The following is a 15,829-nucleotide window of genomic DNA, read 5'->3' on the forward strand; positions in this document are numbered from 1 at the left end:
CTCCTTTGATTTGTAAATGCCTCTCAGAAAAAGTTAAAAATACACGGAGTACTAGGGAAAGCTTACAGAGCAGATGCCTAGGAATAGTAGTCAGGAAGGAAAGAAACAGACTTTTTAAGAAAGCAATGGACTAGGAGATAAGGACCGTGGATTCGGGCTGCAACACTCCCACCACCACCACCACGACTACCACCACCACCACCACCACCACCACCATCTACGTGAACTTGAGTCAGTCTCCTCACAGCCGAGCCTCAGTTTCTCATCACAGAATGAAAGTGGTTCTTGTGGATCTACAGCTAGATCACAACGTGCATCAGTAAAGGAGAAGCCCCAATTCAATGAGAGTTTGCTTGATGCTGATTTTTTTTTTCTAAAGAGATGCATTCTTCCCTAAGCCCAACAAATACGTACACCTATTTTTCATAAATAAAATTCAGAAATTTACACCTAATGCTTTACACTTAAACTCACCTTTCCAATTTCTCCTGACCTAATGAAATTTTATTAGTATTATGTTTTTGCTTCATGTAAGATGGCTAAGATTGCTATTAGCATCCAGCTCCCCTTAATTAAATTTGCTCTCCTCCAGATAGTCTTTTATCAAAGTTCTTGTTGCATCTTCAAAATCCTTCCTCACAGAGCACAACATACGTATTATACAGACAGAGATAGTCACCCTTAGTGATCTATTACTTTGTACCCTCTGAAATTCATGTTTTTTACATTTCTTTTAAATTTAAGACGATAAATGTCCAGACCATAATCAAGTTTCAGTTTATAATTTTTTTAAAGATTTTATTTATCTATTCGGCAGAGAGTCAGCATGAGAGAGAGAGCTAGAGCAGGAGAGAGGGACAGCGGGAGAGGGAGAAGCAGACCCTCCACTGAGCAGGCAGCCCAACGTGGGGCTCAATCCCAGGACCCTGAGATCATGACCTGAGCCCAAGGCAGACACTTAACCAACTGAGCCACCCAGGCGTCCTCAGCTTATAATGCTTTATTATGATTTAGAATTTCTCCGAAAAGAACAAAATTATATACATAGTGTGAACATTCATGTATCAGGAAGACTCAAAAAGCTGTTTTCTACTTTGTTCGAGTTGTGTTTCCAGGCATTGTGTGCCATACAGCTCTTGCCACTGTTCTTTCCAAATGTCCGATGTGTACTATGATAGACACCTGCTTTTCTCTGGGTCTCTAGTCCATCTGACCCATAGGCCACGTATAATAATAGACCTTTTGGGAACTTAAAGGGGCATGGATTTCCAGGAACAATAAATAACCTTGGATTTAAAGGGGCTAATATTAAAACTATTCTTGCAGTTGTTCTGTAATTCTCCTGGTGATGGTCAACACAGGACGTCATCGCAATACTAATCTCCAGTTATGAGGGCCCACCGTACCAACCCTGAAGCCCCCTGATGAACACGGCAGTCTTGCCTAGATGTGACAATGGAGGTCCGTTAGGATAGCCTCCCACTCGTAACATATGATCACTCCCACCAGTCTGTTCATAGAGAATTTATCAGTGCTGGAAAGAGTTCATTATGTTATGGCTCTATCTATAAAGCCAGTTTTATAAAATTCAGTTTGTGTGTCTTAGTTGGATTCTGACAACATACATAAAGGTAAGTATGTATGTATGTAGAGGTATTCACACTGGTTTTGTTTTTTATCTTGACAGCAAATGACCAATTTGACCAAAAAAAAAAAAAAAGGCAGGGGGAATCATCTTCAAATGAGCAATTATATCATAAAAAGTAAAAAAATAAAAATAACAAAATGAGAGATTCTGTAAGATCATAATTGAATTTATAAAAACTGGAAACCATTACAGCCCCCTGCCCCCAGAAGACTTGGATGAGCTTGTCATGGAAGGATCACCTCCTTCCAGGAATGGCTTTCCTAAAATCTAGTCTGTGCACTGGTTTCTAGGATGTGAAGCATAATCCCATGAGGAGGTGCTGTGTCATTCTCTAGGAGTATTTAAATGTTTCACATGTTTGGCTAGTGATGTGTCTAGTATATCTATAATTAAATTTTTAAAAAAAATCAAAGTAATTAGTCTATTCTTATAGAGCTGGCTCTATTCTACTCTATGTCGGAGAGGATCTGAATTTTACAAGAATAAGGAATGATTTTGATTAAGGCAACTTGTAAACTTTTTCTGCTTATTCTTTGATATATTAACACTCCTTCACATTCCTTCAAATATTCCATTAGAAAATGTATTTCCTACTCCCACTTCCAAACCACTGTACCTAGTTACTTCTTCCTATTTATCTTACCCACCCAAAGTTGAGCTGCACAATGGCAAACTCTTATTTGCGAGTCGCAGAAGTGATTGTCATTTCAGGAAAAATCCACTGTGTGCAAAATTACTAGGAGTGAGTTTCATGTTTCTTGATTTCTGCCCAGCTTTAATAGAATTATTTTTCATTTGATAAATATATGTTACAGACTGGAACATAATGCAATCAGGACAGACCCTTTGGGACAATGTGACTAGACTTTCATCATAAGGAAGGAGTGGGGTTAAGACCACTGGCCTCAGACTCTGCTGGAGGAGGTGAGATTTACGTTGGTTGAGAAGATGCAGTCCGATGCCCCCTGCCCAGTTACTGAAGAACTGAGTTGAATGACATTCGCACAACCATTAAAAGAACTTCATCAAGATATGCCCTCTGGGGAAATGCAGAAGTAGAGAAAAATGATCACATGGCTGGAAAGCTGAGAAATACTACTCTTTGCAGAAATCATAGGAATTGAGTTCCACATGCACTGAGTAATGAAGCAGTACATTTGTAAAACCTTTTATACTTCGGTTATTGTTACGCAAACAGCTAAAATGTTATTACTTATAGAGATTGTAAACTATTTCCATCATCTTTTTAAAAGATTTTACTTATTATTTATTTATTTATTTATTTATTTATTTATTTGAGAGAGAGAGAGAGGGAGAGTGTGCTCATGAGTGGGGGGGGGGAGAAGAGGAAGAGAGAATCTCAAGCAGACTTCCCGTGGAGCAGGGAGCCACAGGGCTCAATATCAAGAGATCATGACCAGAGCAGAAACCAAGAGGGGATTCCTAACCAACGTAGCCACCCAGGCATCCCATGTCCATCATTTTTATAGTAGAGCTCTCCAGATGACTCGAAAGCTAGGATCCAACAGCAAGGCAAAGAAAAAAATAAGTGTTTCAAGAATAATTCTAACAGATCGAGAACTATGTTAAAACGTAGCAAAGCCAACATTAGAAAATACAAAAATTAAAATATTGTCATAATAATGATACTACAGAGATGTGAATGCCTGGGTATTGGGGCAGGAGGAGGGTGAGGAAGGGGGTCCCCAGTGGCCACCTGAAGCCATCCCTGCCCTGGTCTTCTTTGCCTGCATTTAGGGATTTGGAGGGTACCTGGTAGGCCCATAAGTCCTTTCCTTCATCATTTGAAATTATTATCACTGGTCTAAGGCACTACTCTGACATACTTCTTTGAAAAATGAACATCTTGTAGGAAAGGACCATGCAATTAATAGCTATTCTTAACTGGAGTTGAAAGTGTTCCCAGATATCAGTTAACCCTTTGCCACCCGACCTCTCCCTCCCCCAATCAAACAATACCTAGCACTTACATGACACTTACTAAGTGCAGTTTACATACATTGTCCTATTCCATACACAAAACAACTTTACAGTTGTATAGTATATAACCTCTACGTTAAAAAGAGGAAGTTTAAAAAGTAAAGAAAAAAGATAAAGAGAAAATTGAGGCTTAGAGAGATTAAGTAACTTGCCCTAAGTTACAGAGCTGGAAAATGATTGTGTGCGTACTAGAGTCCCATCACAATATCCATGCTCTTAGCCTCTATGGTATTATGCTAAAGGTTACCCAAAAATATGGCATTTTCCCCTTTATTCTGATTTTTCTCTTTACTTTTCTCTTTAAGGTATTTCATTTTCTTCCGGGAGAATAAAGACACTGTCTTGAATCAATGAGGCCAAGAAAGTAAATTGCTTATAACTTAAAACCACATGTTCATATTAATGGATGGATGGCCTTTCAAACTAACTCACCGTATAGTATGTTGAACACTCTTTGTATTGAGCATCTTTCTCAGTAACCCAGTGATTGGAGTGATGCACACTGTTTTGTTTCCCCTCCAGGGTCCCTCAGGACTTGGGGCGTTACTATGGTGGGAGAGCAGGAGAGCCTTGCTCTGTACACGCTGCTGTAGGGGCCAGGGAGACATTCTTTTTTTTTTTTTTTTTTTTTTTTTAATTCATGAGAGATACAGAGAGAGAGAGGCAGAGACACAGGCAGAGGGAGAAGCAGGCTCCCTGCAAGGAGCCTGATGAGACTCGATCCCCAGACCCAGGATCACGCCATGAGCTAAAGGCACATGCTCAACCACTGAGCCACCCAGGTGTCCCAAGGGAGACACTCTTCCTCTGTGTTCATTTTGTGCTCTTTTCCAAGGATCCATTTTTCCTTAATCCATTCTGCACATTTAAGTCAGAACATGGACATTGCTTTGGGTCTGAACTAGGAAAAAAATAATCCACGTCCTCACTGAACTTGGCATTTACTTCAGTGCAATTAAACATATTGATCTTGATTGCTGCGTCATGTGAACAATTAATTTTGCTTTGTTTTTGGTCCACGTGGCTGCAAGTTTAACGGACACCAACATCTTAACAAATTGAAATCAAATGAAATCTGATTATGAGGAAAGTCTCAATAGCCTTAAGAGTGAAAAATTATTTAAATGGCAAGTGCTAATAATGTTCACATCATAAACTTGCTAATTGAGACTCCGTGGCAAATACCATCGCAATAACAGACACTACAGTAATGTTATTTAGGGAAAAAGCATTAGGAAATTTAATCTTAAAATAATAATTTACCATTACTTTTTTTTCAAAGCTATTAAAATCCTTTATGCTGGGAAATATGCAGTGTAACTCTGAATATGTCAGCACTTGTAAGTGCTCTGAAAATGAAGCATGCACTTACAGGCCAAGTAGGATTTTTCAAAATCCCCTCTTACAGGGATAAATGGCTTTCTTTACCTTTTCAATTTGACTTTGTAAACAGCTTTTAAAAGATTTAACAATAAACTTACTATAAAATATGACATCCATGTTATCATTAGTACTAATGGCAATAAATGGGTTTTTTTGTGTGATCCCGTCATTTCATAAAAAGTGACTTTTTATAATTCATAAACTAGTCTCCAGTCTTCAGATGTAAGTATGTATCCCTTGAGGTGCAGCATTTTTCCGTAAGAGAAAAATATGTATAGTATCCCAAAACCTTATGGTTCTATAAACATTGTCTACTCATTGAAAGGAGAGAAAGAAAATGTATACAACCATCCAAATACTCCCAAATTTTCTGTGATGGTTTGTTTTTTGTTTGGGGGAGGGAAGGAGGATTGAATTATTTGGGGTCTTGATAAATTGAATCCGCTAAATCACACTCCCACCTGATTTTGAATGGGCAGGTAGCTCATATTTGCTACTACAAGATAGATGATGACCCTTCAGTAATCAGGAGTTGAGTTCCGAGTGTAGTCTTAATGCACAACTAATTGCTATTATCTAATCTCTTGATCTATTTAAAATAAAGACACTCACCTTATCTCCATCCATCTAGTACTAGAAACTCCCATAGCAATGTCTAACTAGACGGAGTTCAATACACAACTCTAGCACAACTATCATCGTGCCCACGGCACACAAATGCATCCTACAGACTGCTTAAATGAAAGCTCTTCTGTGCTATTTTCATTTCTTTGTAACCAGTAAATGTAAATAGGATTGAGGGAGCAGTAGTAAAATCAATTCTAGTCTTTACAGTTATGAAGATGAGATGTAATCTCTTCATCAACGTAATTTATTATCATTTATTTTGTCTGATACACCCGGAATACATTTATTCACTCATCAAACATGTATTGATGGCATACTAGGCAGCAAGTACGGTTCTAGGAAACGGAGTTAGGAAAGACCTGAGAGTGGAAGACTTTGCCCTGCTAATGAGTTTGGGTTTTATTTTAAGAAAGAAGGAAATAGCCAAAGTAAAGAATTTTACAAGGGGAGAACATGATTAGGTATGCTTTTTTTCAGAGTTTTACCTCTGGCATTTATTTTTATGAAAGATGGATTTGATATGAGGATGGTAACTTAAAATACTACATGAGAAATAAGGACCTGCCCCAAGGCAGTGATGTGAACAGAGAGTGGAGAAGACAAAGCAAAGGAAGGGTACAGGATGAGTTAACAGTTGCAGGCTTGGGTGACTGTGGGGGATCTTGGTATTTATTTATTTATTTATTTGAGAGAGAGAGCATGAGTGACAGGGGGAGAGGGGAGGTGCAGAGGGTGAGGGAGAAGTAGGCTCCCCGCTGAGCAGAGAGCTGGACATGGTGCTGGATCCCAGGACCCTGAGATCATGACCTGAGCTGAAGGCAGACACTTAACTGACCGAGCCACCCAGGAGCCTCAGGGAATGCTGAGTACTAACAGATAAGATGCTTGTGGGATATCCAGTGACTCCTAGGTCATTAGATCTATATGCCTGGGGTTCAGGAGAACTATCGAAGATTAAAATACAGGCTTAGGAATATTTGACATGTAGGTCTGAATATAACTACCTAGGGAGATTGCACAGAGAGGGAAATAAAAGGGGGCACATAAATTCTAGAAAGCACTAACCACGACATGCTACACCCTAAGTAGGACCACAGGTGAGGATTGGAGTTGGTGGAGAAGTAGATGAGAAACAAACACAAAGCCAAATGTGGATAACACATTTCAGAATTTTTACAAAGCACCACTCAGGGTACAATCTCCAAGAGAACATGTAATGTCCAAGGTGTCAGGAGCGAGTGATGTTGGGTATACATACACGTGTGCTTCCTATGTGCCAAAGAAGTAGACAGGTTTGTCCAAGGGCTTTAAATCTTGCTTGTAAATTAGCTGTATGAATCCTTTTATGTCACCACAGCCATTTCTACATGTATGTACAAGGCATTTCACTAAGACCTGAAAACACAGCAAAGCATTTGAGCCGTACAGCATCTTGCAACCAATTTGAAGGACTTTGCCGCTATTTAAATCTGTAGTTCTGGTCTCCTGTGAGCCCATCCCATGTCACCCTCAAGTTCACAATGGTAGAAAAGTCTATTTGAGATAGTATGTTTCCGGAGCATGTGAGCTCCGAGGAAGAAACTGGAATTTTGGATGAATGAGCTCTGTTGAAGTCCATTCTAGAAATGGCTAAGCTGACTAAGTGTGTGTGTCTTGCATGGGTGCCAAGAAGAAATTAAATGCAAAAGGGAGAGAACAGAAATATCACTGCGTTGTTTCTATTTATTCAATATATTTGTTTTTAATCTTTAGTAGCTTTTATGCCAGGCTCTGGTGCAATGCTGGGCAAGATCTGCAACAGATACAGCAGTAAATAGAACAGACAAATATCTGTGCCTTCAAGGAGCTTTCATTCCAATGGGGAAAGGGGGAAACCACAATAAACAAAGCAAATAAGTTAAATATATGATATGGAGTTGGTGAAAAGCGTCTGGAAGAAAAAATAAAGTAGGGAAGGGGTATCGAAGTTCTTTGGGGGGAGAAGATACCATATTAATTAGGCTAGTCAGTGGGGGCCTCCCTGAGAAAGTAGCATTCGAATTGAGGCCTAAAATTAAGAGATTAGGCCATGGAGATAATGAGTAAAGAGTGTTTCAGGCAAAGGAAAAAGCAAAATATATGAGGGAGGCAAGCCCCTGGCATCCTCTTGGAACAGCAAGGAGACCAATGTGGCTGGAGAGAGACAAACCAGAGGAAAGTGGTGAGAAGTGGTATCAGAGAGACAGTGGAGGAGGAGGACACAGTAGAACCTGGGCTGATGCAAGGATTGTGTTGAGTGATTTTGAAAAGGAAAAGTGGATTCTGGAGTTCATGGAAAGAAGGTACCTTAAAATTTTCAAGAATAACATTATTTTCCTATCAGTCAACCCTTTCTTTTTGAAGGTGGTGCTTCTGCCAATGACTTCCCTGATCCTCTGGGTTTCACCATAGGAATCCTTCCTTCTCAAAGACTGGAGAACTTGACTGCATTTCTCTGAGATGTCGCATCTTCAGAAGATCAACTGAAGGCAGTGTCTGTGCCTTCCAGAACACTCAGTAGTAAGAACAACGTGAAAATTTGAAAGGATCTTTCCCAGAGCTCAGGGAGAGAATAATGCACTGAAATCACATTCTGTGTTGGTAACAAAACGTCACTAGAAAAAAAATAAAGCTTTCCCCTGAGAGTTTTTAAGATATTTCAAGACCTTCACGTCCTTGCAACTTAAATATGACCCAATAAATATCTCCTAAAACAGAATATAGTTCTTTGGATAAAGAAAGAGGAAAAAACACCAAAGGAAAGAAGCCACCTGTGGATCTTGTGGTACCATCCACATCATGGGGGCACACTTTCTTGGATATTCCTGAAGCAGTCTTTTCAACTGGGGTTTATGTATTACTCTAGTTCACAGAAGGAATAAAGAATGAGGACAGCTAGGGACACCTCGGTGGCTCAGTGGGTTAAGTGCCCAACTCATGATTTTGGCTCAAATCATGATCTTGGAGTAATGGGATTGAACCCCACATGGGGCTCTGTGTTCATGGGGGAGTCTACTGGAAATTCTCTCTCTTTTTCACTTCTCCTCCTCTCTCTCCTCCCCTCTCTCAAATAAATACATATTTTAAAAAAAAGAAAAGAAAGGAAAAGAAAGAAAAGGAAAAGAAAAGAAAAGAAAAGAAAAAAGAAAAGAAAAGAAAAGAAAAGAAAAGAAAAGAAAAGAAAAGAAAAGAAAAGAAAAGAAAAAAAGAATGAGGACGGGTAGGTAAAAAGGATTTCTCACCACGAACTCAATGGTAGCCTTTCCTATTGGAACCGTTGTATGATTTCCACAGTATGTGGCCACAGGTCTGAAAACTCGGGCTTTCATCCTGACTATGCTGTTAACTGGCTCTTTACTACTTAAAGTAAATACAGTCTACCATTTACTGGAACTTCGTTTTCTTACCCAAACAGTAAGCAGTCGGACGGACAAAAACTACAACTTCCTTGTTAGGGAGATCTACAAAAATGAGCTGCCATGGAAAGAGCTGAGTCCAGGTTATCTAACAAGTTCTTTACTCAGTGATTTATTAGAATTATTTTACCTAGAGATTTTTTTTTTAAGATTTTATTTATTTATTTGAGAGAGGGAAAGAGAGAGTGCTCCAGCCTGGAGCAGGGGGAGGGGCAGAGGGAGAAGCAGATTCCTGGCTGGGCAGGGAGGGGGGGCCCACCCCCCCAGGCTCTGGCTTGATCCCAGGACCCCCCCACTCCCCCTAATCAGGACCTGAGAAGAAGGCAAACGCTTAAGTGACTGAGCCACCTGGACGCCCTGGAGATGTTCATTACACGGTATTGTACCCCTCTGCCTCTTTCTGTTCCCATAGACACTACAGCCTGACCACAGTATTTTTTCCCATTGAGCCCCAAGAACGGTCTGAATTAACTAATTAATTAATCAATTTATTTATTTGCTTGTTTACTATTTTGCATCGTGCCTTATGATCAAATAATTGGAGCTGGCGTTCAAGTTGAAAACAATCTGTATCTTATCATTAGGGCAACGATTATCTGGAAGGCAACAGTCCCTAGTATCCCTGAGAAGAGCTCTCACACCCCGTCCGCCAATCTCTCCCACTCCTAAAGGGTTCTAACCTGTCCTCAGTTCCACCAGCGTAAAATAGTTGCTGGCACCCTGGGCATAACCAAAATGGATCAATTAGCTTTTCAGTTAAAGAGGGCGAGAAAAAACAGAATTCATTTCCCTTCCTTATTAAGCCCACTTCCATCCTAAGAGGAGAGCCTTCTGTAAAAGAAAAACTCAGGCAACAAGTGTCGAAATCCATGACTTCTTGATCTGTGTACTCCCACACACTCACTTTCTTCCTATCCAAACCTACAGCAGCTTAGATCAAAAAGTCCGTGTTTATTTCAGTTCCAATGAGAAGTCCTAATAATGTTATTAAATAACTGGGATGAATTTTAATCTGATGACAGCTTGTGACCCAAAAATTGCTGTTTAAAATTAAAATGCATTCAAAATGAAACTGGCAAGACAACCACAATATTAAACTTGCAATCTGCTGTGAAAAAACACCTATCAAAAGCACTATATTAAATATGAAGATAATTAATTTCCATATAGCTTCTTGCAATTGAAATCTGAAAATGATGGCCCATGAATGCATTGCCCTATTAATTTAAAATTGAATATATATATTTTTTCAAATTAGGAAGTCAGAGTAGAGACGGATTGGTTTGTCTTTAGTAATATACCCTTTGGCAGAGCTCCAGGTATAATCTAGGGCTACAGACTTCTGGGTTTCTCCTTTGATGAACAAAAGTCCTCTATTTTCTTCATCCCAAATGTTCACCTACAATAAATTTAGAAATGGTTTCCACCTGCTTAGTTTTAAGTTTATTTATAACTTTTAAGCTATAATTAAGGTATATTAAATGGAATCTTTAGAATCTCTTATATGCTAGCTTTAAAAAATAACTACACTGACATTTTTGATAGATCAGCTAAATCGTCCCTAAAGTTGGTTAAGAATCGGGGCTTTAAAAAAATTTTTTTTGGGGGGGCAATGGATGTTTGCATCAGTGCTAGTGTTATACATAATAACATAAATAAAACTCAACCCAATGTGTATTTTTTTCATCTCAAATTTCAACATTTAAAAAACTGTATGGGGTCATAAAATGATGCATTACAGCTGTTTGCAAACAATTTAATGGCCAAGTCATAGCTATTTGCTAGTTTTCAAAAGGTGCCAAAGAACCATTAAAAATTTCACAATGAAACATAATTATAACAATTAACATGTGCACTTAATCACAGCCTTAATGTTCCCATGCGTTACTTGTTCTAGGTTCACCATAACATTAAAATAGCACGGGCTGGAAAAAAAAAAAAAGTACCATATTTCACTCTCACTATTGCACACATAGGAAAGGAACTCACCCACTCCTTTTGCAGAGAGACCACAGGAATGGTTATGTTGCAGCCATTATTTTTAATTATCATCCCTGGGACATAATACACGCTCAGTAAATGTTGTAGCCGAAGGAATGAATGACTGTGACTGTGTGTGATCGGGTGACAAGCGCACGGGGGTAAAAGATCTAGTCTCGGAGGCTGCAGGACCCCTGAGCGGACAAGGGCTGTCGCAGTAGGGCGCCTCGAACCTCCCTGCCATACCCTACGTTGGTGCACGTTGGTGCACGCGTGTGTAAAAAGGAGAAAGGACTCAGTCCAAGCCCTTGCATCGCTCAGGCGCTGCCTGTATCCCAAAGGCAGGATGTGTAGGGACACTGCGTGGGAGATGCCCCAGGTCCTCGCTAGGGCTGCTGGCTCTGTTCGTATCGAGCCGGTTTCTGTCGGGGCGCAGGGTCCCCGTCCGCCTCGGCCCGGGCTCCCCAGTCCGGCCCCAGTGCCCTGCGCTGTGGGCCGCCAGGCCCCTGCCCGGGTCGCCGGCCGCGATGCTGGGAGAGAGGAGGGGGTCCGGATTCCAAGCCTGCCTTCCTCTCATTGGCTTAGAGAACCCGAGGGGCAGGAGCAGGGGCCAGAGGAGCCCCGAGCCGCACCGTTAGGGCGAACCCGGGATTTGGCCCTCCCGGGCGGGGACGAGGTCCTGCAGGTGGCAGCCCCCGGGGGTGGGGGTGGGGGTGGGGCGCACGGCAGGTGGCTCCGGCCGCAGGTCCCGGGGTGCATCCGGAGGAGCTGTGCGTGGACGGCGAGGACCGGCAAGCGCCCCGCGTGCACCCGGCGGCGTCCGCGATCTCCGTCGCAGGCGCGGAGCCTCGAACGCCGCGTCCAGCTCAAGTTTTCGGCCTGTCTTCCAACAGGTGCACCGGCGCCCCCCGCCCGCCGCGGCCCAGGCACGGCCCGCCGCCCCGAGCGCCCCCGCCCGCCCCCCGCCCGGCCTGCCCGGGGCGCCCCGCCCGCCCTTACCTGCGGCGTGCAGCCGGAGCAGCAGGCACAGCGCGGGGACGCCGACCGCCGGCCGCATCGCGCCCGCCCCGGCCGCCTCGCCGAGGGGCTGCAGCCCGGGCCCGCTGGCCGTGGGGGCGCTCGGGGCGGCGGCAGGACGCGCGCGGGGACGCGGGACCGGGAGGCGGCGGCGGCGGCGGCGGCGGGGGCGGAGCCGGGCGGGGGCCGGGCGCTCGGAGGCGGTGGCTGCCCGGCCTCAGGCACGCCCGCAGCGGGGCGGGGGAGGGGGGCGGAGAGAGCGGGGAGGGGAGGGGAGGGGAGGGGAGGGGGGGACGGGGAGAGGGGGAGGGGAGGGAGGGCGAGGGGCGGGGGGGCGGGAGAGCGGGGAGGGGGGAGGGGAGGGCGGGCGAGGGGCGGGGGGAGAGCTGGGAGGGGGGAGAGAGGGCGGGGGGGCGGGGGGAGAGCTGGGAGGGGGTAGAGAGGGCGGGGGGCGGGGGGCACTCGCGCGCCGGCCCTCGGAGCGCCCCCCGCCATCCACGGAGCCCCCCCGCCGCCCGCGGAGCCCCCCCAGGCCATCCCCGGAGACCCCGCCCCCGGACCCTCTCGCCGCCCCTAGAGCTCTCCCCGCCCTCGAAGGCCCTGGAGACCCCCCCCTTCCCGGAGCCCCCGCACCGCCCCCCGCTCCTGGAGCCCCCCCTCGGAGCCCCCCTTCCCGGAGTTCCCGCACCCCACCCCCGCTCCCGGAGCCCCCCCGCCCCTGGAGGCCCCCGCCCCGTTCACGGCGCCCCCGCTCCCGGAGGCCCCCCCCGCCCCTGGAGCCCCCCCTTCTCGCTCCCGGAGCTCCCCCGCCCTTCGCCCCTCCCCGCTCCCGGAGCCCCCCCCGCCCCTCGCCCCTCCCCGCTCCCGGAGCCCCCCCCCGCCCCTCGCCCCTCCCCGCTCCCAGAGGCCCCCCCCGCAGCACCCCCCTGGAGCCCCCCCGCCCCCGGAGCCCCCCCCGCAGCAGCCCCCTGGAGCTCCCCCCGCTCCCGGAGCCTCCCCCGCAGCACCCCCCCGGGAGCCCCCGCCCCCCGCTCCCCGCTCCCCGCTCCCGGAGCCCCCGCCGCCCCCGCCGCCCGCCGCGCCTACTGAGCATGCCCGGCGCCGGCCCCCGCGCCGCCCGGAGCTTCGAGGAGCGGGTCGGCCTCCGGGTCCCCGCGCCGCGGGCGGGGCCGTCTGTCCAGCGGGCGCGGGTCAGCGGCGGTCGGTCGGCGACCCGGGCCGCGAGTGGAGGCGCGGATGCGGGGCTGAGGGCCTCCGCGTGCCCCGGCCGCCTGCAGGGCGGGTGTCGGCGCCCCCCCCACCCCGGGGGCCCAGCCTGCTGCACCGTCCCTGGCCTGGCCGCGCCCCCCTGGGCACCTGCTCAGCATCCTCCCGGCGGGTGGGCGGGGGGGGGGGGGGAGCTTCTTCCTATCAACTTCCCCCTTTAGCTTCCTCGGCCTGGCTGCCCCTCCACACCCCCCCCCCCCCGCACCTGCTCAGCATCCACCCCGGCGGGAGGGGGGGCTTCTTCCTACCAACTCCCCCCTCTAGCTTCCTCGGCCTCTACCCCCGGCTCAGCCCAGGGCTCCACTGTCCTGGACTCGGGCCCAAAGGCGGGGAGCCTAGGACGGACCAGGTGAGGCCGGCGGGGTTCGTCCGCGTTATGAGGGAGATGCGCTCAGTCTCCATTTCACCTTCCCGGGTGCGAGGTGCAAGAGTCGGCCCTGGGCCCGGGCCCCTGGGGACAGCTCTGGGTCTGTAGGTAGAGCAGGGCGGGCAGCGTGTGACAGGGCCCAGCCCGTGCGGAGCTCTGAGGTCTGGACATCCTTCTCTAGGCCCCGGCTAAGGCCTGCTGCTCTGCACAGTCCCAGGGGCACGGCCCTTGCTGCTGTACTTCTTGGGGTGCCTTCGCCCCTGCACGTGCATCACAGCACCCTCAGGCTGACAAAGGTCCAACCTTGTTCTCACCTTCCCGGAAAGCCCTCACCCAACCTCGGATTATGGTGATTCTCCTTTCACACACGAATATTTGCACGATGCTCGCTGAGCACGCATCACTTGTCCCCGGGTAGTGCTGCAGCCTGGGGGGCTCCAGAGGCCCTTCTGCCCCTTTGCAGCACTTCACTGGGATAAGGGCTCCTAGGCCGAGGAGAGGGGCCAATCAACGCTCCTTGAATTGAACTGCGTCCCTTCCTCAGTGCTTTCTTCCTCCATCCGGAGTTGGGACAATTGATGGGAAATAGGTACCCATAGAGCTTAAATTAGGCAAGATCTCATAAGATCTGACGGGCCCAGCCCTATCATTTCCTTTATAATTTATTTCAAATCCAGCGCTGAGAGACAAAGCCAGGAACTGCACTGAAACAGGTCGGAGAAGGGAAGGATGATATATATTTTTAATATTAGATAGGCCTCTGATGCAGAAAATAGAAATATATGCGGCTTCATTTCCCTACCCCTTGACGTGGGTGTGCAACCATTTTTGTGGCCCTAGGGTGTCACCCCCAAACCACCCTAAGCTGCAACCTCTTCCCCTACTCGGGATTCACTTTGCCCTGGTCTCCTTTTCCCATAGTGTATATCACTTTCTAACATGTCCAAACAATTACTTAAATCTGTCATATAGTGGCTGTTTCCCTACCCTGTTCTCACTCCCTGCAGTGGAATCTGACCAAAAATGGCAGAAATCTTTGGCGATTTCATCCACTGATGCATCACGACTGATGAGAATGCCTCTCACAAAATAGGTGCTCAAAAGTTAATTAGGTAACTAATTAATTAAAAGCAACTGGTTGATAAAGTTCAATACTGACCATTAGCCCGGCTCTTTGGAATTCATACCAAATAGATATTTGAGATAATTTATTTAGCTGTGCTAACAGCTTACAGCAGTAACCCTTCTCTCACATGTAATACTAGAGTCGCTGTAAAGAGATAGAGAAGGTGACGGTAGCCCACTTACAATGAGAGTGTGCTTCTTTTATTTTCTTCCTTCCAAAAACAAAACAAAACCAAACAAAAAAAAGCAAACAAACCCAAAACAAAAAACAAAAAATGAGTTTCCAAATTTGCACAGATCTCCAAGAAGAAAATGCAACTATGGTAATGAAATAATGCTGCAATTATGTCCTGAGTCCCTCACTCTCTTACAGATAATTCCAACATTTGGGGGCGGGGGAGAGGGGAAGAGCATTTAAAGTTTCAAATAATACAATTGGCTGTGACTTTGCCAACAAGCAGTCATTTTGCCCAGGGGTACAGGTAGTTGAATTATTAAAAGTGTGCTGTGAAAATCCCCTTAACAGCAAAATTTTCCAATTTCCAATTTGACTAGATATACTACGAAAATAGTTCAGCACAGTAAAAATAACCTCGAGTGAGCTATAATTTTGGTGACTGGACATTCATTATTAATTGAGAAAGATGAACGAGTAAGAAAAATTCATATTTTTTGATGAGTCGATCTAATCTACTCCTAATGGATTTGATCCCATGACATGTGAAGTCAAAGGACAATAAGTGAATTAGCCAATTAGTTAAAAAGTCAACCCTTAACTCTGAGAAATATTCCCTGGGAGTCCATAGATGCTGCTCTCCTTTGACTCTGTGATCTAACACTAGTGAAGGCGATTTTGGTGTTCTAGAGAAGAAGTCCAGTTAAAACACTGCACCGAAGTCTTAAAAATTAGCTCCAATTCAGAGAGGCATGTAAATTAATATGGGAGTGCCATCGAAATTAGTTCAGGCCCATAGAGCTGTG

At 46.2% G+C, this 15,829-nt stretch overlaps 1 protein-coding gene across 2 annotated transcripts in view; it reads right to left on the bottom strand.

Moving 5' to 3' along the window:
• The window catches only part of PTPRR (protein tyrosine phosphatase receptor type R), a 233,805-nt gene extending 221,609 nt beyond the window's left edge, over nt 1-12,196 (bottom strand). Inside the window, exon 1 of one of the 2 annotated variants that reach the window (XM_072843272.1) lies at nt 12,073-12,196. In XM_072843272.1, the coding sequence (XP_072699373.1) occupies nt 12,073-12,130 (58 nt within the window). In that variant the 5' untranslated portion in view covers nt 12,131-12,196. Of the gene's footprint in view, nt 1-11,082; nt 11,734-12,072 lie in introns of those variants that run through there. The other variant, XM_072843273.1, reaches the window with a different exon arrangement.
• Nucleotides 12,197-15,829: the final 3,633 nt, after the last annotated feature.

Source organism: Canis lupus, chromosome 11 (genome assembly GCF_048164855.1).
Source record: "Canis lupus baileyi chromosome 11, mCanLup2.hap1, whole genome shotgun sequence".
NCBI lineage: Eukaryota > Metazoa > Chordata > Mammalia > Carnivora > Canidae > Canis > Canis lupus.